General features: G+C 30.7%; 1 protein-coding gene and 1 long non-coding RNA gene across 3 annotated transcripts; both read left to right on the top strand.

The window, feature by feature from the left end:
* Positions 1-11,048: 11,048 nt before the first annotated feature.
* Positions 11,049-18,441, top strand: LOC123888170. 2 transcript variants are annotated; one of them, XR_006802000.1, is made up of 4 exons: positions 11,049-12,293; positions 13,200-16,526; positions 16,639-17,316; positions 18,223-18,441. It is a non-coding gene; the product is annotated as an uncharacterized LOC123888170 (long non-coding RNA). The 2 variants fall into 2 exon arrangements; XR_006801999.1 differs by having other exon boundaries at positions 13,200-17,316.
* Positions 18,442-23,789: 5,348 nt separating this feature from the next.
* LOC123891689 lies at positions 23,790-26,008 on the top strand. Its single transcript, XM_045941597.1, has 2 exons — positions 23,790-24,027; positions 25,426-26,008. Exon 2 carries the CDS (start codon positions 25,436-25,438, stop codon positions 26,006-26,008), a length of 573 nt encoding a protein of 190 aa, XP_045797553.1. The 5' UTR covers positions 23,790-24,027; positions 25,426-25,435.
* Positions 26,009-26,949: the final 941 nt, after the last annotated feature.

A 26,949-nucleotide genomic window follows, 5' to 3' on the forward strand; every position in this document is an offset into this window, starting at 1 on the left:
AAAATAGGGGGAGGGGAGGTGAGGTATTTTTATAGAGGGGAGGGGAGGGAGGGGGAGGGGAGGGAAATTTTTTAATTACATATGTGTTTGGTTCAAAAGAGGGGAGAGGAGGGGAGGTAAGGTATTTTAATTAAATATATGTTTGGTTCACAAGGGAAAGAGAAGTATTTTAAAAGCAATTTACTTTTTTACCCTTAAAATCTTTATTATTACATCAAAACAAATAACACATATTTTTCAAAGAAAAAAAATACAGCAGTGCTATATATAGCGAATGACTCTTCCCAAAAATTTCACGATGCTGATGTGTTGGTTTATTAACCGAGAGAATGGTTTAAATTCCTATTTTTGTGGAAAACATGGTTGATCTATGTATTTGACCAGCCAATCACAACAATTCGGGACAATTCGTGAAGTAGTTCTTTCGCTGTATTTATCATTTCCCAAAAAAATATTTCCAGGAGTTTGAGCAAATAAACTCATAGCAAATAAAGTATTAATAAATATCATATAGTATCAAGTTCTCCAGGAGTTTGAGCAGAAAAGTTTTCCTCATAATTCCTCTCTTTCTAGCCTGGTTCTCCAAACTTAATCTGTTAAAAAAAAAAAAAAATTAACAACGATGCAATGAAATAACTAATTAAGATACAGGAAATCATATACTAAATAAAAACACACAGAGAGGGGTTCGCTAAAGAGAGATAAAACAACAGTAAAAACACAAAGGAAGAATCACTTCAGAGCAAACGGTCTAACATCTGTTACTACGAACACGAAAACTATACAGCGAGGTATGAACTTTTTGTAATACAAGGAGTATAGGTAATACGGTGGCAGACAAGAAGTATAAGTAATACAGACAACAAAGACCTAATAATAAAAATGGTAATAAGGATAATATTGGAATTTTAAAATATATTGAGGATAATTTTGTCAGTTTAATAAACTTTGAAAAAGCTTCCCTCCCCTCACCTCCAAATCCCCCCGATTTGGGGGAAGCAAAAATTGAGTTTATGAGGGATTCTGCTTACCTCCCCTCCCCTCCTATCCCCTCCTAAAAATTGAACCAAACACAAAAAAAATAAAATATTACCTCCCCTCCCCTCACCTCCCCTCCAAAATTGAACCAAATTCTGCTTACTGACTTTTTTTGTTTTCTCTCTTTCCAATTTCACTTAAACAGCCAAAAATCATTTTACACATTTGTCTCTCAGCTTGTCATAACTACTAATTGTACCCCTTTTTCTTAACACCAAACATACTTGTATTTTTCCTTAAAAATTTCTTCTGATTCATCCAATAAACCTCATTCTTATTTCAACTAGTATCCGGACCCGTGCCAAGCACGGGTTAAAATATGACGGTAAATAAACATGTTTAAATATTAAAGTTTTTTTTGTACTAAAGTTCTAATAATTAATAAAAAATTAACATATTTGTCAGGTTGATGTCAGAATTGATCTCTGATTCATATTAGGCGTTCTAATGGACTGGAGACCGATGTGAAAACTAAAAAAACCTGATATAAAAATAATAAAAAAATCATAACTTTACAAATATTATTGTGTAAAAGCATTTATTTTTTGACAAATTATTGTGTAAACATAAACATGAGAGCCACACAAGTTCGATCAATAAGATGTGTGAAGAAAATATTTAAAGTAAGAGAACCAAATTAAAATCGATGATGCTTATTAGTACTACCAAATAATGTAGAAAACATTTTCGCATTGATTGTTTTACAGTACCAACACTCGGGAGAGGAATGGAACTACTTGGTGTCAAAACTGACACCTGAATCAAATAAACTTATGTAGAATAAATTAAGTATTTACAACTTGATAAAAAAAATCTGTTATAAACTATTTCTAAGCATGAACAATAATATGGAAGAATAGAGAGGAAGAAGAGAAAGGGATAAGAGAAAGGAATAAACTTATTCACAAGTGTGTGTTTACATGAAAATAAGAGTGTCATTTATAGGACACACTAGGGGACAAGAAAACCTACCACATAATGGACATTCATTACATATTATTCATAACACTCCCCCTTGAATGTCCATGAAGGATATTCTTTCTCTAAAAAAAAAAAAAAAAATCAAGTGAAGGAAAAGAGTACATCATCATTTATGTGTGAACTGCCTCATTAAAAACCTTACCAGGAAAACCCAGTGGGATAAAACCATGGTGAAGGGAAAAAGAGTGCAGTAAATATTTGTGTCTCCCCCTCATAAAGACAAATTATACATGAGATGAAAAACCAAATAATCTCCAGTACTAGTTGATCAAAAGCTTTACTTGAAGTTGACTTTGTAGAAAGATCTGTCATATCTTCTTTATTATGTTCTTCTCCAAATTAGCAGTGAGTCCGATATTATCTTCATATTGAATTGTTGCATGAACCATCCTTTTGTAATAAAAACATCAAGTTTATTGTATGTGTTGAATTACAGACCTCGACAAAAACGTCTTCTCAACTTGCTTGATGTAGTGCTGAAATCTTCACACGATTGGATGATATTGATGTTTCTTTAAGGTATAAATATTATGCTTGACTTTGTTCCAATATCTGTGTTAGCTGAATAAAATATCACGACATGTATAACTATAACTATATATAGTAAAATATATCAGTGTCTTTAATTGAATTAAGATATGGTACTTCAGGACCAATTCAAATTGTTCATCATTTTCTAGATGCATTACACGATCTTTGCTCAGATCAAATGACATCACAACCATTTTAGTACACAACAGATTTGTCCATGTCAAACTGTTCTAATACTTTTGCTATATAATTTTACTATAAATTTGTGATTCCAAATAAACTTTGTGCATTCAACATATTTCTTTAATCTACGAATTTCATAAGCTCTTCAGGAGTTCTGATAATATTTATAGTAAATGATATTTCTCAACAAATATATTAGCATTTGATATATGGTACTTCAGGACCAATTAGTAATTCACTATTGATGAACTTACAACAATTTCATATAGAATCATGTTTTATATAAGGTTCATGATTCACGAAGCATTCTTCAAATACTTATTTTGTAAGAAATGACAATATCTCAAGCTCTTCAGGAGTCTCTTGATCATATTTTTATCATCGATATAAATCTTAAATATATCAAATTTATTGCCAAATATTTTCTTAAAATGTACAAATTGTCATTTTCATATTTCTCACTTGGAAATATTCAACAAGAATATTATACAACATGCATATAGATGTTGCCCGAGTATATAAGGAGAGTTATTCATGTTTATAAAGTCATCTCTCCAATATATATGTGTCTTACGAAAATTAAATCCTTTTAGGATTTTCATATAATCATCATTATCAAGTGAGCCAATCAAATACGTTAAAACACATATTTCACATAAATTGAGTATTTCATATGCTACTCAACTTAATTAATTACAAAGAAGTTTTGGAATTCACTTTAGGTGAATATGCTTCTTGAAAATCAATGATAGACATTTATCGATATACTTGAATAACCATTCAAACTCTAAATATTTTATTTTCATTATTTTCTTTTTTCTTGAGAACTTATTCATATCGAATTGTTTCCATCTGCAGATGAAATGGACTACTAGTCCAAGAATATTTCGCTTTGCAAAGCTACTTTAATATTGTATCAATCACGTCTATCTATTTAGTCAATAATTTCATTGTCTATAATCCTTAATAGACTTTGATTCATGATCCTCATTGTTTCTTGTAATATATAGCGCTATATTATATAAATAATCATCGTCAACGTTGATTTTCTTTCGGTTTCATCGTATTCCATTCATGACATAATTCGTCGAGATCTCTTTATTTTCATAAATTTCAGGTACCTGATAAGTTCTTCTGAACTGCAAAATCAATTATGTCGAATGTTCTTTTGGAATTTTCATATCCTCACTTGGGTCATCTTTGTTTTTAGCTCCTTTTCTTATTTGAGGATTTTTATCTAACCGACTGACCTACCACGCTACAGGGTGGTTAAAATTCATTTGCAATATAAGATTGTCCAACAGGGACATCTATTTTGATTGGAGCATTAGCAGCTGATAGTTGATTTCATAGACTTTGCAAATGATATATCTTTTGAACATCTGGTTCAATCTATTTTATATGAGGATCAAGATGAGATAATAATAATTATTTATTTCAAGTGATTCATTTGAACTTCTGGTTCATATTTTTCAGCTGCTTATTCCCTCCCCCTAATATTGGGAAAACTAATTCATCATCACTTGAAAATTATCCTTCTGGGTAATAAACAAGTCCCTAATTATTGGCTCAATATAATTTATAAGGGATGAAGAGTCATATCAAATATAGTTTCCCAATATTCTTTAATAATTCATCGTATTGCATTATATTGGAGCAATCGGAACATACCAACACATCCAAAAATGCTTATATGAAAATATTAGATTATAAAACTAAACTTAATTGCAAGTTAAGGGGAAGACTTTTGTATAATAACATATTGGCTTGAGCGAATCAATATCTCAACATATATATTTAAATGTTCCCAAAATATAAAATAGAACTTGAAGTATTGATCTCATAAGTATCGATCATGTAATTAACTTTAGACGTCTAGAGAATGGATCGTCAATTCCATTATTTTTTCTTCTTGTATTATCATATTCTACGAGATGTTCTATATTATTTTAATTGACATTCGATACTTATCAAATACTTTCTAGAAAATTAAATATTAAATGAGCTCTTAACCAAATTAGTAAAAATAATCTCACAAACTTCTGGTTGTGAGTTGACAACAAACACACATGTGACCATTTCGTTGTTGCATAAATTAAAATTATAAAGTTCTAATTGGTTCACATCATGATCGGTGTATTGATTTATAAATATCACCTTTCGTATATTCTAAAAATAAAAGATGCTCATTTACTTAATTTATCAACTTCTTTTGGGAAGTAGTAACACATAAAAATGATTAGATTGAAGAAACTTCAGGCCCTTCAATACATATAATATTATTTTATATTTCGCATCATAATAGATTCGGGATGACCCATCCGATCTTGCCAATTACAAACTTAATATATATGATTTAAATTGTAAACTTCTGGTTTACTTGAACATGTGCTTGAGTTGCACAAATATTATAAGTATTTCCCAAACTAGAGACAAAAGGTTGATACTTTCTTTAAAAAAACATGTCTCGTAATATTGAGATACGAGGTCTCCTTCGTTTTAATAAATTTCTTGGAGACTTGAAAAATATAATGTATTCTCAACGCGTTCTTGTTTTTCCTTCATATGTAAAAATATATTAGCTCTTCCGGAGCCATATTTTTGCATTGTGCAACATTAATTTCTTCAATTTATTTAATGGGTATAAAAATAGAAGACTATCAATTAAATGATTGAATAAAAATAATAGACAATAAACGGTTTCTTATGTTCCAATGGCTTATCATTTTATTTAATTATGGAGAATTAAAATTAAAATATTTAAAATCAATAAAGGTCATGTTATGAGTATAAGTTAAACTGTAACTGAAACATATAAATCTTACACTAATTATGTAACCGATCTTACACTAATTACACTAACATTACAAATAAAAATTATGAAATTTTAATAGGTACTCATAGTAGCTATAAAAAGTTATGGCAATGTGGAATTTATTTTGTAACCGAACTTATTCAAAGCCAATTCATACAAATTAATGATTAATTAGAACTAATTAATAATTAATATAAATAAACTCACTCAAAATTGTTTTTAGTCTTTACAAAAACTCAATCATCCAATATTATAATAATAAATTAAAATATACAATAAATTGAGGCACAAAAAAAATTAAATTAAATTCTGATATAAAAGTGAAACGTACACCAGAATAAGATAAAGTGAAGCAATCAATTTGTATAGAATTTTTTTCTAAACTAGCAGGACACCCGTGCGTCCGCACGGGAGTCGCGGCGTTGCCGCTCCTCACTTGGTAAGATGAAAGGATATAATATTTGGTAAAAAAAATAGAAAAAGAACAATGGTAAAACCATCACAAAAAAACTTTAGGTCTCCGTATTAATTTAGGAATATAAATATAGATAATGTAGAAATTATGAAGAAAAAAAATAGGCTATCTTATTAATATATTAGTAAAAACATAGGTGTTGAAAAATCACAAAAAAAACTTATGTCCATGTATTAATATATGAGTATAAATATAGTCCCTAAAAATTATTAAAAAATAGGCAATCATATTAAAATGTTAGTGAAAATATAGGATAGGTCTCGCCACAGTCATCAAAATAATTAGGTCATCGTATTAAATATGAGTATAACCAGAAAAATTGTAAAAAAAATAGACAACTTAATTTTTATTTTATTTTTGTTTCAAACAACTTAATTAATATATAATTAAAAGTATAAGTCTCGTAGAAACCACACAAACAAAAAAGTTTCCATATTAATATATGAGTTTAAATATAGGTCCCGCAGATATTATAAAAGAATGGGCAAACTTATTAATATGAGTAAAACACATAGGTCCCCATGTACCAAAAAAAAAAACACATAGGTCCCCAGAAATTACACAAAAGATTAGGATCTCGTATTAATATATAATTATAAATATAGGTCTAAAAAAAATAGTAAAAAATTGAAAACTTCACTTGATAACATAAAATAGTAATTTATTGGGAAGTAAATTAAAAGATTAAAAAAATAGAAAGATATAATATTTGGTAAAAAAATAGAAAAAGAACAATGGTAAAACTATCACAAAAAAACCTTATGTCTCCGTATTAATATTTGAATATAAATGATAATGTAGAAATTATGGAAAAATAGGTTACCTTATTAATATATTAGTAAAAACACAGGCCTTGTAAAAACCACCAAAAAATTAGGTCTCTGTATTAAATATATGAGTATAAATATATCCTTTTAAAATTATTAAAAATAGGTAACCTTGTTAATATGTTAGTGAAAATATAGGTCTCACAAAAATATCAAAATACTTAGGTCACCGTATTAAATATGAGTATAACCCGTAAAATTGTAAAACAAAATAGGCAACTTAATTAATATATAAATATAAGTATAAGCCCCGTATAAATCACAAAAAAAAAGTTTCCATATTAATATATGAGTATTTTATAGGTTTCGTATATGTTATAAAAGAACAGACAAACGTATTAATCATATTAATATGAGTAAAAAACATAGGTCCCGCATAAACCACATAGAAGATCAGGTTATCGTATATTAATATATGAGTATAAATTTAAGTTCACAAAAAATAGTTAAAAACTGTAAATTTTATTAATAAGAGTAAAAACATAGGCCCTGCGTACGTGTATGATATAAACTGTTGTTTTTTGTTTGGCACACCTTGTGTCAATCAGGACTCATTATTAATAATAAAATTCATTTTAGTTTGTTCAAAAAAAAACACAAGCACCGCAGAAATCACACAAAAGATTATATCCTTCTGTTAATGCATGAGTATAAATATATGTCAAGAATGAGCAACCTTATTAATATATTAATAAAAAAAATATGGCTCGTAAAAATGAACAAAATAATTAGGTCCTTGTATTAATATTTGATCTAGTATAACCCGTAAAATTATAAAAAAAATAAACAACTTTATTAATATATGATTAAAATTATAAGTCTCGTACAAATAAAAAAAAAACGGTTATCTTATTAATTGATGAGTATAAATATATATAGTCCTACATAAATTATTAAAGAACATGAAATCTTATTAATAAGAGGAAAAACATATGCCACTTTTTTTTTTCATAGCCGCCCCACAACAACAACATAGTAAACCCTACTTTTTGCTTTTTATTCTTGTTCATCTTTCAATGAGGGGTGATTTTGGATCAATTTTGATCTAAAATCACCCCTTTTTGATTGTTTTATTTTTTTTTTTTATTTAAATAAGTGATTTTTCACACATTCTTATGTTTCATTTGAGTTTTCTTTTGTTGTTCTTGTCTGATGTTGTTTTAATCCCGTCTTAGTGCAGAGTTTTTTAGTCTTGAGTTCGCGTCTTGGTACGGTGTCCGGTTTAATTCCGTTGTAGTACAATGTTTGTTTTGTTCAGATTGCAAATTTGCTCCGATTCAGATTCAGTGCAGATTCACACGTACTCTACTTACTTGAATAAATGAATATTGTTTGTTGTTAGTCTAAAAAAAAGAAAAACATAGGTCCCGTAGAATTCATACGAAAGATTATGTCCCCATATTAATATATGACTATAACTTGTAAAATTATAAAAAAAAATAAACAACTTTACTAATATATGAGTAAAAATATAAGACCCGTAGATATATCCAAAAAAATTAGGTTCCCGTATTAATTTGAATATAACCCGTAAAATTATTTAAAAAAAATAGGCAACATAATATTTTAGTCCTTTTTTTTTCTCCAATAATTTTCTTCCGCATAGAAAAATCTCATAAGAATGAAAGTCATATCTTTCTTGTGTGATTTGTTTATGGTTTTGTTTCTCTGACTCTTTGTAAACTTTTGTAGTCTACCTCGGTACGCCTTGTGTTGGGGAGGTTTTCTATGTTAATATATCTCATTTTGGTTTGTTAAAAAAAATATTAGTCCTTATATCAAAAACAAAAAATCTTTAAAAAAAAAACTTCTAAAAAATGTCATTTATTTTTCAACTATTTTCAACTTTGTATTTAATTTTTACTGTTTTTTTTTTTAAAACTAAATGTATCATTCACGCGCAACTGTAGAGAATAATCCTCTTGAGGTAACTGGCAATTTTTATTAAACACTTCCCCTTTCTTCTTTTAACTTAACTCATGTTGATTATATGTTGGTTCCAAAAATATAACAAATTAATTCATATGGCTTAGTGGTAAATCTAATAAGAATTGTAAGTAAAAGGTTAAGGGTTCGATTCCTACTAAGAAATTTTTTAGCATTTTTCTACTAACGTTTTTTAATAAAGACACAAAATAACCCTGAATTGATTATGTGTCAAAAAATTAAAAAGGGGTAAATTAGGAATTTCATAGGTACTTTCTTTTCTTATATAGTAGATATATCAATTAAAAAAAATAGTAACTGTTGCTATAAAATAATTGAGGGAATTTAAAAGCAATATACACCTTTCACAATCCTATTATTTTAAATCAATTGTATAATTTCTTTTTTTTTTAAAAAAAAATTAATTGTATAATAATGCATAATATATCGAAAAAATATATATAGAATATGCATCGAAGGTATATGCAAGCAATATGTGATTAATCTTTCAACATACTCTTAAAATTATTTCTCAAATTTGCTACTTCAGGAGCATAATAGAGAACTATATATACCATTTAATATTTATAGATAACGATTATGAAAAATCATTTCAAGATGCTTCAGAGCAAATTTTTCTAAGATGCTCTAATATTAAACTTTTGGTTTTTCTGGAACTATATTACAATTTATCTTTATAGTGTTTAAGAGTAATTAATTCATTTAGCAATCCTTATGGGATGCGCAACTCTTTAGTTCTCCAAGAACTATGTCCCAAATCTTCAAAACAATAATATAAAATTTTTTCTTGCAATCCTTCAGGGATGCTTCAATATCAATGTCTGCTTTTTCTTCTTTAGTTCTTCGGGAACTATATCAAAATTGATATTTACTAACAACAAAAATCTTATTATTTGAGCAATCCTTCGAGGATGCTTTAATGTTAAATTCTTCTGGAATTCAACAAGATTATCATAATCTCATCAACATGTAACAATATAAATAAAAAAAAACGTGATCATGAACATGAATTAACAACAACAACAACAACAACAACAATAATAATAATAATAATAATAATAATAATAATAATGAATACAAAGAAATAGATTTAATTTTAAAGTTCTTCAGGAACTATATAACATATTTATAATGTACAAATAATCATTTGTACAATCCTTTAGGATGCATATATATTGAATCATTCATAAGTTCTTCAAAACCTCTATAATAGATCTTATCAATATATTATTTTTTTTACATCCTTCAGGGATGTGTCACAATTGAATTCATCAAGATTTCATGGAGCACAAAATTTGAATTTTTAAGTTCTTTGAGAACTATATAATAGATCTAATTGTACGATCCTTCATAGATGTATCCGTAATGAATTTTTTAGAATTATGGAGAATAAAAATTGATTCTTAAATTGTTCAAGAACTGTATAACAAATCAAATCAGTTATTTATCCAATCCTTCAGGGATTGATGTTTTTGAATTCTTCTAAAAGATTAACAAGATATTGATTTTACTTATATCTATGAATCTTCGGGATTCATATTTTAAAAGATATTTTACGGTACTTTTATAAGTGTATGCTTATGAATCTTCAGGATTCATATTTTAAAATTTCATCATACTATGAATCTTTAGGATTCATATTTTAAAGTTTCATCACACTATGAATCTACAGGATTCATATATCACCACGATACTTCTGGATCGTAGGTTTGTGAATTAAAAAAAAAACGAGAAGAAAAAAAAATCTGAAAAAATAGAATAAAAAAAATCATAGATAAAATAAAATTGTCACTTCCCATTGTTGCTATACCTTTCTTGAAATGGGAGAGACTATCGTGCTGATAACGTGTTATAAACTATTTCTAAGCATGAACAATAATATGGAAGAATAGAGAGGAAGAAGAGAAAGGGATAAGAGAAAGGAATAAACTTATTCACAAGTGTGTGTTTACATGAAAATAAGAGTGTCATTTATAGGACACACTAGGGGACAAGAAAACCTACCACATAATGGACATTCATTACATATTATTCATAACAAAATCAATTTTTTGTTTTGATTTTTATGGGAAGGGAACCATAGTAATTTAGAGTTCGGCTGCGCGAGGTGAGTTAAGTCTTGGAAAAAAAAAGGGGTGGAAGAAATGAAACGAACAGGGAATAAGTTGTAACATCCCAACGTTAATTAATAGAGAAATATTAATTAGAGTTGATTATTGGAGACTAATTAAAAATAAGTGAACAAGTATACAGGATAATTAAAGAACTCAAGAATAAGTTAACTATGACCATTTGAGAGAAAGAGAACCCTTTACCAAGTGGGACCCATTACTCCATATGATAATTAAGCCAATACTAAACATTTCCCTCATTTGTGAAGAATCAGAACAACATCTTGTTTCATTTCTTTCTCTCCCTCGTTCTTCAACCTCACGCCCCTCCTCCATAACCCATGTTTCATTCTTCTACCCAAAAGGTTGCATGTACTCTTTTCTAGTTAACTCTTAGTCATTGAGCTATAACAAAGGATTTGAGACTCCAAATCATTCATTCTTTCTCTAGTACGGGAAATTAATCCCAAATCCATCTCCACAAGATCTTCAAAACCCTTTCCATTAAATTGAAGAAAATCAGAGGTGTTTATGGTGTTGATTGCATGTGCAAATTCTGGAACAAATTCTCAATCAGCAGCATGATAAAGGAAGAGTAAGTAATAGAGTTAATTCTTCAAATTCCTTATTCTCACAAGTCCATTCTATGTGGTGTTAAAGATGATTTATAGGATTTAATTAGTTCCATTTTGGTACTTGCATGTAAGATTCCAAGGAGAGAAGATCATGGGTATTTGAGTAGAAGTAGTTGAGAGATCAAAGATTAAGGAAGCTAAAAACTTGCAGAAGTTGGAAAGGACTTGGGATTTAAGAAATTATTATGGAAAAGTGATTTAACAACCTTAATGAACTATTGTTGTTGCTGTACTGTGGTCTGATGTTGTTGTTAAAACTGATTGGTATGATTAGAATGGTTATGGCTTAATTCTATGGAATTTTAGTGAAAAATTCGTATGACAGTACAGGTACTAATCGAGTCATAGCTGTTGCTGTGTAGCCCAGACTTGTGTAATTGTTGGATTTTCGGATTCTACACTTAATTCCCTTCAGTTTGGATATACGTTTGATATGTTTTGGATTAGAAATGGATTCGGAAAACGCGTTTGAAGTTTGAATATTGATGTTGGAAACTGCATACGGGTTTTGGCATGGATTTTGCAGAATAAGCTAAAATGTGTGTTTAAGTTGGGTGAATGATTCCAGAACTGAATATGTATGCTTAATTGGCTGAGTAAGAGCTTGGTTTGAAGTTGAAATGAAAAAATTAGAGGTTGGAAGTCAGTAGCAGTTTTATGCAGAAAATCTGTCACGAGTTTGCATATGTGAGCAGCACCATCGGATGGTTCTAAGCGGGCGAGATGGCTGGTTATTGCTAGCAATTTCAGGTGGGTTCCTTTAGAAACTCAACCTTTAGCATAGCCTAGAACTTTAGTTGCCCAATTAAATTATGTATGATAACAATAGATTAGATATTATGTTAGTATCCCCAATTATGAATTATTGCATGATAACATAAGTTAGGATCAATTAGTGTATGAGAGTAGCTTAATCCCAAAGCTTCTCTCCATTTTAATCATGTAATATATATTGCATTATTCATGGCTAGGATGAGAAAGGATTGGTGGTGAGATTTTCTGCAAAATGGTGAAAATATGGAAACAGGGTACTTATATGACATTCTCGCTAAATGGGAGTATTAGATAAGAATCCTGCATAATTTTTTAAAAACATGGACAATGTCACTCTTTTTGGATCCTCAATCTTCCTAGATGTTTTCTGTGAATATTGTAAGTATAATACGTAATTAAAATGTTAATTACACGATAAGTTATGATAATCAGGAAATCAGAACAATTTAGTTTTCCCAGGGAAGGAATTCATGGGTAGGATAACAATCAGGATAATTAAGTTAAGTTAAGAAAGTCAGTCAATCATGGTGGTTACTTATGTACCACGTTATGGGATTCGAGGAATCCAATCATGTTACGATTGTGAGCTTCATGCCGTGTCGATGCGTATAATCATCGACGACGGATATGTCAGGCCTCTGAGATCGGCTCACCTCAGAGTGTCTTAGTTATGTTAAAATGAACAAGATAATTAATCTGTGTTACACCTTTATATTATTATGTTTATGAAATCATGTTATGAAATTATGTTAGGGACTGACAATCAGGATCAAGGAACTTTTAGTTCATTAGTTGCCCCGGTGTAAACACCAATAGTAACTGGGTAGTAGGAATCCACTGAGACGAAGTGACTGTTCTCATCCCCCACTTATTTGATTTCAGATAAACAGGTTGATCGAGATATCATGGTCTACAAGCATGGAGTTCAGATACTTGGATTATGCTAGTTGAGCTGACGTCATGTTATCTTATATTTTGTATAAGATTTAGTTTCTTTATGTTTTCAGTTGTTAGCTCAATTTAGTATTAATCTCTTGGATTTTGTAATCCTATTTGTGTATTCGGCCGATATGCAATGAAAATTTAATGTTTCCCGATTCAGTTATGTACACTCTTGTCGATATTCTAGATAAAATGACATGGGGTGTTATAATTGGTATCAGAGCAGGTCGATTCTTCATCGGACCTTGCTGCGGATCAATAAAATTCAATCATAAGTAGTATGAACCTTTTGGAGTCTGGACTGTTTACGCTGAAACCATTGCGTGCTGAGCCTGATCAACTCAGTATCGCGTATGGTAGGCAGGGTAGTACGGTTGAGAACCGAAGTGGAACCAGGAGGTCAAGCAGTAAGAACGCAGTAGGAGTGTGAACTCAGAAGGGAGTATGAACGAATATCGTTAGAAGCTAATATTGGAACTGTAGCAGTCGATGCCACAAGAGTAAGTTGAGTAACGCCAACAAGTGGCGCGCAGAATTGGGAAAATTACGTGGCGTAATACCAGTAGTAAGAGGCATGTCAAGAGATGCACGAACCAGACGCGCTCAACTGACGGTAGCAGGTTTAAGGATACGGAGAATTCTGGGAATGGAAAACCGGTATCAAAGTAAGTTTTGATCGGAGTAGAACCGAGACTGTTTATTGAAGTACGATACCGGATAATTGTACTACGTCTGATGGGTGCATTAATATGGAGAATGAAATTATGAGAACGGCGCATGTATGTATTATGTGAACCTAATAACCAGAAGCACTTAATTCAAATAAGACTTATCAAAAGTCAGTGAACCGAACTCTTTCAAATTCGTCAAACCTTCATTTCAGCTCAGTAGTTTTCCCAGAGACATAGGTCAATTGACTACACTATTAGAGAAAGACAAACTATACTTCAAACATTCCTTTAATTCCTAATGTCAGTTTGTTGTACCATTCTCGTAGAATGAGAATCAAGTTTGTCCCAATTCAAGAGAACTGTCGGTGGAAATAAATCATGAAGCATGAACATACACCGGCAGAATCAGGATTTTCAATTACCTACCCTTTCACGTGAACTATAAATCAGCTAAATTCATCGAATCGATGTGATGCATGATTCGTAATCAGCCAACCTTGTTAAGTTATGAACATTACATTCCTCAAGCCTATCTCATTTTGATAGAGAGATAAATTCTTCCGGTGCTTTGCGATCTATCACTTACATTTAGCGTAAAAATTCAATTAAGTTGCGAATCTTTCTAATTCCTCAATATCAGTGAATTAGATTCACAGTTAGAATGTTATCCTTATGTAACTCTGACGAAATGTCTTCAGCTTTTCACCTTTGTTATCAGTATTCAGTTTGGACCTATGTAAAGTTGAATGGCTTGTTAAGAGTAATGAGTTGTGTTCCTTTAAAGGACTATTAGTTATTCATGTTGACCTTCAGAGCAGTAACCTTATGTTTACCATCAAGAAATTCTTCAATCTTCTAGTTTCATTACTGATGACCGGTTCATAATCACATAAGTCTAATTAATTATGTAGGGTCATGAGTAATTTTAGTTCAAGTTCTCACGTGTCTTGTTAATATGTTAATCAACAAGCAACCTAGAGTTAGTCAACTCAATTAGTAGTAGCATCACCATCGGTAAATCGAGACAATTGTGTTTTACTTTCCCTTAGCGACCAGTCTATTTTAGACAACTCGTTATCGCAAAATTGCATCAGAGAATTCTATCCAAATCTTACCTTAATTAAGTTAGGGGACTCATCATAAGAAGTAACCTCAATGAACACTGATGGAATGAGAAAATCGTAAGCGCTATGCAACAATGAGGAGACTTTGAGTATGTAATAATTGTAATAGATAAGGAGTGAAGTGGTGCAGATATGTTAGATTTTGGTGAAGTATTTATACAGTGGTGCATCGGAAGTCACTATTGATGCGAGTATTACTTTGAAACGTTTACGGTACAAGAAGTAATAACAATATGAGTAACGCCGGATAAGATGAGACAATGTGTGACATTACCCGGGAATTGTAGACCGAGGTTGGAATGACGCAGTCAGAAGATAATGGTAAAAAGTTGATATCAGAGTGCGCAGCAAGTAATGGTGGAGAATGCAGTCAGCAGGTTGGTCTTTAGGCCAACAACCATTTAGGAAGAAGAAAGTTTTATTCCAAGGAATTGGATGTGGAAGACGGTAAGATAATTAAAAGAACGTATGACGAGTAAGTTACACATATGTTCATGTTTGAACTTGGGATTGTTAGTAATGGAGTACCCTTGAGAACAAAGATTGTGAAGGGAGAACGATTCAACTCATAAGGTTAATGCGGTGAACTAGTAAGAACAAGTGGGCTCCGGTATTAATTTGAAGAGTAAGGAAAAAGGAAATGTTGCGTTGCGAACGGTTGTACCGAGGAAAATAACAAAAAGTGCTAATATAAGATGGGCGTGCACCTATAAGTCGTATTATGGGATGAGATCATGAGTTCGATGTATGAAATGAACAAGCTGGATTTTCAAAAGTAACATAAACAAATGCTATTGCAGCGAAGTATGGGGTTAATAACCTTGAAGGACGAATCATGATCTGTTAAGAAATAAAGTCTAGACAATTTGCTTTGGTGATGAATGAAGAAGTTTTTGAATTTCGCGGACGAAATTCTTTTAAGGGGGATAGATTGTAACATCCCAACGTTAATTAATAGAGAAATATTAATTAGAGTTGATTATTGGAGACTAATTAAAAATAAGTGAACAAGTATACAGGATAATTAAAGAACTCAAGAATAAGTTAACTATGACCATTTGAGAGAAAGAGAACCCTTTACCAAGTGGGACCCATTACTCCATATGATAATTAAGCCAATACTAAACATTTCCCTCATTTGTGAAGAATCAGAACAACATCTTGTTTCATTTCTTTCTCTCCCTCGTTCTTCAACCTCACGCCCCTCCTCCATAACCCATGTTTCATTCTTCTACCCAAAAGGTTGCATGTACTCTTTTCTAGTTAACTCTTAGTCATTGAGCTATAACAAAGGATTTGAGACTCCAAATCATTCATTCTTTCTCTAGTACGGGAAATTAATCCCAAATCCATCTCCACAAGATCTTCAAAACCCTTTCCATTAAATTGAAGAAAATCAGAGGTGTTTATGGTGTTGATTGCATGTGCAAATTCTGGAACAAATTCTCAATCAGCAGCATGATAAAGGAAGAGTAAGTAATAGAGTTAATTCTTCAAATTCCTTATTCTCACAAGTCCATTCTATGTGGTGTTAAAGATGATTTATAGGATTTAATTAGTTCCATTTTGGTACTTGCATGTAAGATTCCAAGGAGAGAAGATCATGGGTATTTGAGTAGAAGTAGTTGAGAGATCCAAGATTAAGGAAGCTAAAAACTTGCAGAAGTTGGAAAGGACTTGGGATTTAAGAAATTATTATGGAAAAGTGATTTAACAACCTTAATGAACTATTGTTGTTGCTGTACTGTGGTCTGATGTTGTTGTTAAAACTGATTGGTATGATTAGAATGGTTATGGCTTAATTCTATGGAATTTTAGTGAAAAATTCGTATGACAGTACAGGTACTAATCGAGTCATAGCTGTTGCTGTGTAGCCCAGACTTGTGTAATTGTTGGATTTTCGGATTCTACACTTAATTCCCTTCAGTTTGGATATACGTTTGATATGTTTTGGATTAGAAATGGATTCGGAAAACGCGTTTGAAGTTTGAATATTGATGTTGGAAACTGCATACGGGTTTTGGCATGGATTTTGCAGAATAAGCTAAAATGTGTGTTTAAGTTGGGTGAATGATTCCAGAACTGAATATGTATGCTTAATTGGCTGAGTAAGAGCTTGGTTTGAAGTTGAAATGAAAAAATTAGAGGTTGGAAGTCAGTAGCAGTTTTATGCAGAAAATCTGTCACGAGTTTGCATATGTGAGCAGCACCATCGGATGGTTCTAAGCGGGCGAGATGGCTGGTTATTGCTAGCAATTTCAGGTGGGTTCCTTTAGAAACTCAACCTTTAGCATAGCCTAGAACTTTAGTTGCCCAATTAAATTATGTATGATAACAATAGATTAGATATTATGTTAGTATCCCCAATTATGAATTATTGCATGATAACATAAGTTAGGATCAATTAGTGTATGAGAGTAGCTTAATCCCAAAGCTTCTCTCCATTTTAATCATGTAATATATATTGCATTATTCATGGCTAGGATGAGAAAGGATTGGTGGTGAGATTTTCTGCAAAATGGTGAAAATATGGAAACAGGGTACTTATATGACATTCTCGCTAAATGGGAGTATTAGATAAGAATCCTGCATAATTTTTTAAAAACATGGACAATGTCACTCTTTTTGGATCCTCAATCTTCCTAGATGTTTTCTGTGAATATTGTAAGTATAATACGTAATTAAAATGTTAATTACACGATAAGTTATGATAATCAGGAAATCAGAACAATTTAGTTTTCCCAGGGAAGGAATTCATGGGTAGGATAACAATCAGGATAATTAAGTTAAGTTAAGAAAGTCAGTCAATCATGGTGGTTACTTATGTACCACGTTATGGGATTCGAGGAATCCAATCATGTTACGATTGTGAGCTTCATGCCGTGTCGATGCGTATAATCATCGACGACGGATATGTCAGGCCTCTGAGATCGGCTCACCTCAGAGTGTCTTAGTTATGTTAAAATGAACAAGATAATTAATCTGTGTTACACCTTTATATTATTATGTTTATGAAATCATGTTATGAAATTATGTTAGGGACTGACAATCAGGATCAAGGAACTTTTAGTTCATTAGTTGCCCCGGTGTAAACACCAATAGTAACTGGGTAGTAGGAATCCACTGAGACGAAGTGACTGTTCTCATCCCCCACTTATTTGATTTCAGATAAACAGGTTGATCGAGATATCATGGTCTACAAGCATGGAGTTCAGATACTTGGATTATGCTAGTTGAGCTGACGTCATGTTATCTTATATTTTGTATAAGATTTAGTTTCTTTATGTTTTCAGTTGTTAGCTCAATTTAGTATTAATCTCTTGGATTTTGTAATCCTATTTGTGTATTCGGCCGATATGCAATGAAAATTTAATGTTTCCCGATTCAGTTATGTACACTCTTGTCGATATTCTAGATAAAATGACATGGGGTGTTATATAAGTCATATTCAATTGAACCATAGTAATATGCAATTTTTTTTAAACAGAAAAATATGCAATTTAATTAGGAGTATGTTGGAAAAAAAATATGCATGTGTTAGATTAAAATAACCATGTTTTTTAACCAATATGTTTTTTGTATGGCAAAAGGCAACAATGTTGGTTCGTAGTATGAGGGGAATATATTACTAATTGGTATAATCAAGTAAGACAACTATTCCCTCGGTTCATATTATAAGCAAAACCAAATCACTTTTTTTTTCTTTTCCAAATTATAAGCAAAATAAATTTACTTTTATCATTTTCAAAATTTACTCTTACATATTGTCATTAAATTTAATTCAAATTGCATTTAATTTACTATTTTTTTCCCATAATCAATAATCAATAAAAATTATTTTTTATATTTTCCCATGAAACTTGAAAACTAAAAAAGTCATACATCAAATTATCATATTTTACTTTTCTTAATAAGTGTGAAATTTTGTTTTGCTTATAATATGGGACAGAAGAAGTATATATAAAAACAAACCTAAAATTGTAAAATACTTGTGGGAAATTAGGCGAAAAGGATCAGAAGAATCAATCTTATATAGTTAGCACAAACAAAAAAAATACTAAAATGTTAAACAAATATGTTAAATACAAACTTTTTTAGTTAAAAAACTTGAATCAAATACGTTACGGCTCGAAATACAAACTTGAAATGTCACTGTGTATTATGAGAATATACCTAAATTACATATTTTCCTGAAAATCAAAGTAAAACATCAGTCAAGTATATATTTTATTTAAATTCAAATTTAAAATGAAGCGCAAAAACTCAAAGAAAAATAGAGAACTTAGCGGTAGAATCTAAATCCAAATGGTATGAGAAATGTGGAAAACTTGATGCAGTATTTATAGAAGAAAAAAAAACATAATAAATCATATTAAATATTCTTAAAAATTAGTGATGTGATTTAATTATAATAAGTGAAAAAGTTGTAACCAACCCATTGTTGTTTGCATCAGAAAAATCATCAATAAATTAAAGATTTTAATTTTAATTTGTTGATGAAACAGACTTATTAATGCCCAAATTCAAAGTGTTAAATTGCAAAAAAAAAAGAGATTTATAAAAAATAAATAATTGCAGTTTTTTGTTTTTTTTAAGGAATGATTGCAGAATTGAAGATTATGAATATTTTGAATGATAATATAATTCAAATTGTTAAGAAATTAAAAAAAAAGAATAAATACTTGTGGGAAATTAGGCGAAAAGGATCAGAAGAATCAATCTTATATAGTTAGCACAAACAAAAAAAATACTAAAATGTTAACAAATATGTTAAATACAACCTTTTTTAGTTAAAAAACTTGAATCAAATACGTTACGGCTCGAAATACAAACTTGAAATGTCACTGTGTATTATGAGAATATACCTAAATTACATATTTTCCTGAAAATCAAAGTAAAACATCAGTCAAGTATATATTTTATTTAAATTCAAATTTAAAATAAAGCGCAAAAACTCAAAGAAAAATAGAGAACTTAGCGGTAGAATCTAAATCCAAATGGTATGAGAAATGTGGAAAACTTGATGCAGTATTTATAGTAAAAAAAATAAATAATAAATCATATTAAATATTCTTAAAAATTAGTGATGTGATTTAATTATAATAAGTGAAAAAGTTGTAACCAACCCATTGTTGTTTGCATCAGAAAAATCATCAATAAATTAAAGATTTTATTTTTAATTTGTTGATGAAACGGACTTATTAATGCCCAAATTCAAAGTGTTAAATTGCAAAAAAAAAGGAGATTTATAAAAAATAAATAATTGCAGTTTTTTGTTTTTTTTAAGGAATGATTGCAAAATTGAAGATTATGAATATTTTGAATGATAATATAATTCAAATTGTTAAGAAATTAAAAAAAAAGAATAAATACTTGTGGGAAATTAGGCGAAAAGGATCAGAAGAATCAATCTTATATAGTTAGCACAAACAAAAAAAATACTAAAATGTTAAACAAATATGTTAAATACAACATTTTTTAGTTAAAAAACTTGAATCAAATACGTTACGACTCGAAATACAAACTTGAAATGTCACTGTGTATTATGAGAATATACCTAAATTACATATTTTCCTGAAAATCAAAGTAAAACATCAGTCAAGTATATATTTTATTTAAATTCAAATTTAAAATAAAGCGCAAAAACTCAAAGAAAAATAGAGAACTTAGCGGTAGAATCTAAATCCAAATGGTATGAGAAATGTGGAAAACTTGATGCAGTATTTATAGTAAAAAAAATAAATAATAAATCATATTAAATATTCTTAAAAATTAGTGATGTGATTTAATTATAATAAGTGAAAAAGTTGTAACCAACCCATTGTTGTTTGCATCAGAAAAATCATCAATAAATTAAAGATTTTATTTTTAATTTGTTGATGAAACGGACTTATTAATGCCCAAATTCAAAGTGTTAAATTGCAAAAAAAAAGGAGATTTATAAAAAATAAATAATTGCAGTTTTTTGTTTTTTTTAAGGAATGATTGCAGAATTGAAGATTATGAATATTTTGAGAAGAAAAAGATATTGAAAGGATATTCTATATTTGCACACATGTTTTTGATAATGAACAATTGATTCTCTCTATAAAAAAATAGTAATGAACAATTGATTCTTATAAAAAAATAATAAAGAATTTATATATTCCATGATCATTTTAATTATATGATGTGCGATTGGGTCAATATTTCTACGTGCTCATAAAGAATTTATATATTCCATGATCATTTTAATCATTTAATTTTATGAGAATAAATAAAAGTAAATCTTGAAAATGATAAAAGTTAGTTTTTTTTGCTTATAATTTTGGACATAAAAAGGTGATTTTTTTTTCTTATAATATGGGACGGAGTGAGTAGTTGAATGTAAAGAGAAAACTTTCAATCAAATATTAAAGAGGAAACCTTTTTTTAAGGCACCAAAGAAAAAAAAAATGCCAGAAATTGACCGATGTACACATAAATAATTTTATTAATTAATATTTGACAACAAATGTGGTTTAGTTTTTTTTTTTTTATAGGCAAAATCAAAATAAGATGCAGGAAGAGGTACTTCAACCCATTACAACAATTGATTAACAATGAAGACAACTAATATGATTATTACACTATCAAGCAAAAGAATAAACACTATTAGCATCCAAATTAAGAAGTTAATTTGAGGCCCCACAAAATGTTCTCAATATTCTTGCATTCTCCCATGAAAACAACTTTGTTTCTCGTGTTCCATATCTTTCTTTATGATCACATTCCTGAAAAATAGAAGAAGAGAGAATGATCAACAAAATAATAGAATAAAGAAGAAAAAGTTGAAGAAAATTATAAAGACAACAAATATGATTGATAAAAGAGAGAATAAATTAAAAATTCAAGTAATTCAAGTAAATAAATAACAATGAAAATAACCAAAAGAAAAGATTTGAAAAATTGTGAGTTGTAGTATTCACACAAAGATCATATATATATAGAGAAAAAAATGGAGATATGAATAATTTTGTCTTTAATATGAAATTAAAATCATTAATAACAAATATGACCAATTAATCAAAATAATAAATTACATGATTCATCAACAATCAAAAACATTCATATATTATCACATATTTTTCAAAAAAGAAAATTCCATGATTCTTTTTTTTTTGGTCAAGCCATGATTCATTTTAAAAAAATATAAAATATTATTTTCACGTTTTTTCATTTTGTTTAAATCATTTCATCCACAAAAAATAAAAATAAAAAAATTGGTTTTTAAAATTATTTGAAGTTAGTTGAAATAATAATAAATGAAATATTTTTATTATTATTTTTAAATCGAATATTTTAATTAATTAGAATTGTTTCATTATGAATTATTTCCTTTTTAAGTAGGCAATTTAATATAAGGCATATTTCATTCCTTTTTGAAATAAGGCATATTAGAATATTACTGTTTTTAAAAAAAGAATATAAGGCATATTCCATTTTATTATAAAAAATTGGATGTTTATGGAAAAAATTGGACAGCTATTATTTTTCAAAGTAATTATGGTCATTTTTCAAAGTAATTGGACAGCTATTGAATATATATCAACATTAAATGTGAAGAATGAGGTTGAATGAGGAGAGGAGAGAGAAAGACAAATATGTCTGGCTTATTACATATTATAGATTTGGGGTTTCTAATTAATACTATTATTATTATTATTAATTAGAGTTGGGTCGTTACAAAATTAATGTTTGCACAACTATTAATAGAATGTTGCATCGCCTATTTCATTATAGAATGTTTTTAATAACGTCCAATTTTGCATATTATTAGTATTAATGGTACAACTATAAATCATCAATTGTCTATGTAGAATTTGAATTTTTGGTTTCTCATGTGAATTATGTGAATTAATTGTCAAAGCCATATGAGAAGAAAAACCTTTTGGACATGCCACGTGTACAAAATTCTTTGAAAAAAATGACTCAAATCACGGGTAAAAATATGTTTGTAAATTCTTTTTTTCATGAAACTTATTTCAAGTAAAACACAAAAATTCATATTTTAAATTATTCTATTTTACTTTTCTTAATAAGTATGAAAATTATTCAAGAGACTACTTTGAAGATCAAATCAGTCAAGGAGAATATGAAAATTGCTCAGAGTAGACAAAAGAGTTATGCTGATCACAGAAGGAGACCTTTAGAGTTCAATGAGGGTGACCATGTTTTCTTACGCGTAACGCCTAAATTGGGTTTGCGCGGTGTTTTCAAAACTAAGAAGCTTTGTCCAAGGTACATTGGACCATATCAGATCCTTAGGCGTGTCGGTCCTGTGGCCTATCAGTTAGCATTGCCTCCATCTATGTCAGGGATGCATGATGTATTCCATGTGTCTCAACTCAGGAAATTCATTCCAGATCCGTTCCAGCCAGTAGAATTGGAAACCATAGACTTGAAACCAGATTTAACGTATCAGCCCAACCCCGTTCGCATTGTAGACCGTGATGCTAAGACTCTTCGGAACAAGACAATTCCAATAGTTAAGGTCCAATGGGCTCAGTCACCGGATGGCGAGTTCACTTGGGAGTTAGAATCCGAAATGATGAAAAACTATTCTTATCTTTTCTCAGGTAAATTTTAAATTTCGCGGACGAAATTTCTTTAAGGAGGGTAAGTTGTAACATCCTCATTTTCTTTATGAGTATTATGTATCAATTAGAGATATTATGAGTATCATATTATGACATGACCAAATACTAGAAAACAAAGACCAAGTGTAACCAATGAGATAACCTATAGTGGACCCCACGCTATTACTAAAGTACCAAACCCCTTAGTTCACTTTCATTTTTCTTTTCCTGCATAATCAGAATACTCCCTTCTCTCATCTCATCTCTCTCGTTTAACAAAACAACAACACCCAACCATCTCAATCTCTCTAAACTTCCTCATAAAACTCACATGTATGTAGTGTTTTAAATTCCTCAAGCTCCAATCTCACTAGTGGTAAGTTCATGTGTTCCAAATTCAATTTCAATCTCTTGGATTCGTGCACTGTTCATTCATTCTCTAAAGACCCAAATTATGACCTTTACATACATGTAATGAAATGGGGCTTATTTGTTTTTATGTGGTGATTTAGGCAGTGGAATTGAAGGCCAAAGCTCAAGAGGGAGCTGAAGCTCTCATTTCAGATCTGTAACCAAGTTTCAAGGCTAGGATTAAGCTCCATTTATTAGGTGGGTTCTTAAGTTTAGTTAGTTAATTGCCCCAAATTATGAACTTTGTATGCCAACATAAGTTTAGGATCAAATTGTGTATGAGAGGAGCTTAATCCCAAAGCTTCTCTCCATTTTAAATATGTATTATATGCTGTAATATTCATGGCTAGTAGGAAAAAGGATTGTGGTGAGAGTTGCTGCAAAAATTTGGTGAAAAATATGAAAACAAAGTAGCAGGTCAGTACCTGCAGAATTTTTTTAAACACAACAATCTCACTCTTTTTGAATCCCTAAGCCTTCTAGCTATTTTATGTGACTACTACAAGTAAAATACATAATTACAATGTTAATTACACGTTAAGTATACGATAATCAAGAAATTAGAATATGTTAGTTATGCCCCGGAAGGGAATCATGGGCAGGATAAAAACTCAGGACAGTTTAGTTAGTCAGTCAATCATGGTGGATACTTTTGTACCACGTTATGGGATTCGATGAATCCAATCATGTTATAATTGTGAGCTTCATGCCGTGCCGATGCGTATAATCATCGACGACGGATATGTCAGGCCTCTGAGAATGGCTCACCTCAGAGTGTCTTAGTTATGTTAAAATGAACAAGATGATAAATTGTGATACACATTTATGATTTTATGCTATGTTATGAATTATGTTATGAAAATTATGCTATGGACTGACATTCAGGTACACCGGTGTAGTCACCGTTAGTTGGGTAGTAGAACTCACTGAGGCTTAGTAGTCTCATCCCACGCTTATTAATTTTTTTCAGATAAGCAGAAATCACATGGTAAGCAGGCTATGGAGTAGCTGTTGCAGCTGGATGAATTATGTTTAGATGCTTTTTTTGTACTTCTATCATGTATTTTGATCATGGCATGTACTGTATATGACTTTATACTTATGTTATAGCACCTATGTGTGCCATTTTAATTATGTCAGGAATTGTAAATTTAATGTACCAAGTATTAATTATGTACAAACCTGTTATATTCTAGATATTTAACTTGGGATGTTATAATTGGTATCAGAGCAGGTCGATTCAGACTGTGCCTTTGGTTATTAAGAGTACAATATCAATCTAGTGTGGACTTTTGGATTTCCTCACGTTTATTCTAGATGTTATATCACTTTGAGCCTAGCTAACTCGATTTGATTATGACAGTTAGAGTACTATGTTTGGAGCTCCAAGAGGACGCGGACGCGGAAGGCCGAGGCGTAATGTGGCGGAAGAAGAGACTTATGAATATGAGGGAGAAGCGAATGCTAATATGTGGGCACACATGATGCATCAACACCAGCAGTTCCAAGCCCAGCAAGCCCAACAACATCAGGAGATGATGATGATGTTCCAGCAGCAAATGAATAATGCACAAAATCAAAACATGGGAAGTGCAGCTTTCAGAGAGTTTTGTCGCATGAATCCACCTGAGTTCATTGGAGAGTATGTTCCCGCCACTGCAAGAGAATGGATTCAAAGAATGAGTGGTATCCTTGAATCCATGGAATGCACAGAAGCCGAGAAAGTTACTTTCGCGACCAGATTTTTTCGCGGAGCTGCTTGCAATTGGTGGGATGGCGCCCGAGCATCCATGTTGTCAAGCCAAACTGAAGTGAATTGGGAAAATTTCAGACGCCAATTCATATCCCACTATATTCCCGAAAGCTATCAATTGCAAATGGAGCGAGAATTGACCGAGTTGAAACAAGGAAGCATGTCAGTTGCTGAGTACACTATGAAGGTGTGAAAACACAAGAAGGGGGGGTTGAATTGTGTTTTAGCTAAGTTAAAACTTTTTCAAGTTCTTAACTCAACTACGTTAGCAGCGGAAAAATAACACAATAAATAACAAGAGAGAGAGAGAGAAAAACACACAAGCAGTTTATACTGGTTCCTCTCACAAAACGAGAGTAGTCCAGTCCCCTTGCACTTCCAAGGGAGTTCACTATAATCACACAAGATTACACCTGCTCAAGCACACAAGCAAGAGACTTCACAACTATGCTCAAGCACACAAGCTTAAGACTTCACACTTAAACACACAAGTTTAAGTTACACACTTAAGCACACAAGCTTAAGTTTCCTCAAGTAATGGTAAAGTATATAAAAATATACAAATGCTCTTAGGTGAACCTAAGGTGAGCAAAATACAAATAGTACAGAGTATTTGGCTAAAGTGCAAAAACACTTGAGAAAGGTTCAGAGCTTGTATATCACAGAGTTCAGAGTTTGTTCAGCGCACGTTCAATTCTTGATAGTTGTCTTTTATGTTGCAGCTGATCCTTCTAGTATATATACCACTAGAAAAGAGTCGTTGCAAAAGGAGCCGTTGGAGTTGATAACCTTTTGTCTTCAAGCAGTCTGTCTTGATGCAGTTTGGTTGTATCCAAAACTAAGAAAGAGTTTCAGGTACTTTGACTACTGCAGAGTGGACTTTCCTTATTCAGCTAACAAAACTGAAGACCCACGTTCTCAAGTTAGGACAGACAAAACAGAGGTAGCTGAACTGATCAGGCTTGAAAGGTCCTTTTCTCCATTGGTAGAAGAGTTGACTGGTAGAGAGAATCTTCACAGCTTTCAAAGATATCTTCAGAGGTTGATGAAGCTTGTAGACAGACAAGAAGTTCTGAAGTCTTCATCCTCTGAATGTTGTATCTTCTGAAGACCAACATCTTCTGAGCGCTTGTG

The sequence above is a fragment of the Trifolium pratense genome, linkage group LG6 (assembly GCF_020283565.1).
Source record: "Trifolium pratense cultivar HEN17-A07 linkage group LG6, ARS_RC_1.1, whole genome shotgun sequence".
Classification (NCBI taxonomy): Eukaryota; Viridiplantae; Streptophyta; class Magnoliopsida; order Fabales; family Fabaceae; genus Trifolium; species Trifolium pratense.

Excerpts from the sequence above, each read along its gene's own strand:
- LOC123891689 (XM_045941597.1), top strand. The coding sequence starts at position 25,436 with ATGTTTGGAGCTCCAAGAGGACGCGGACGCGGAAGGCCGAGGCGTAAT.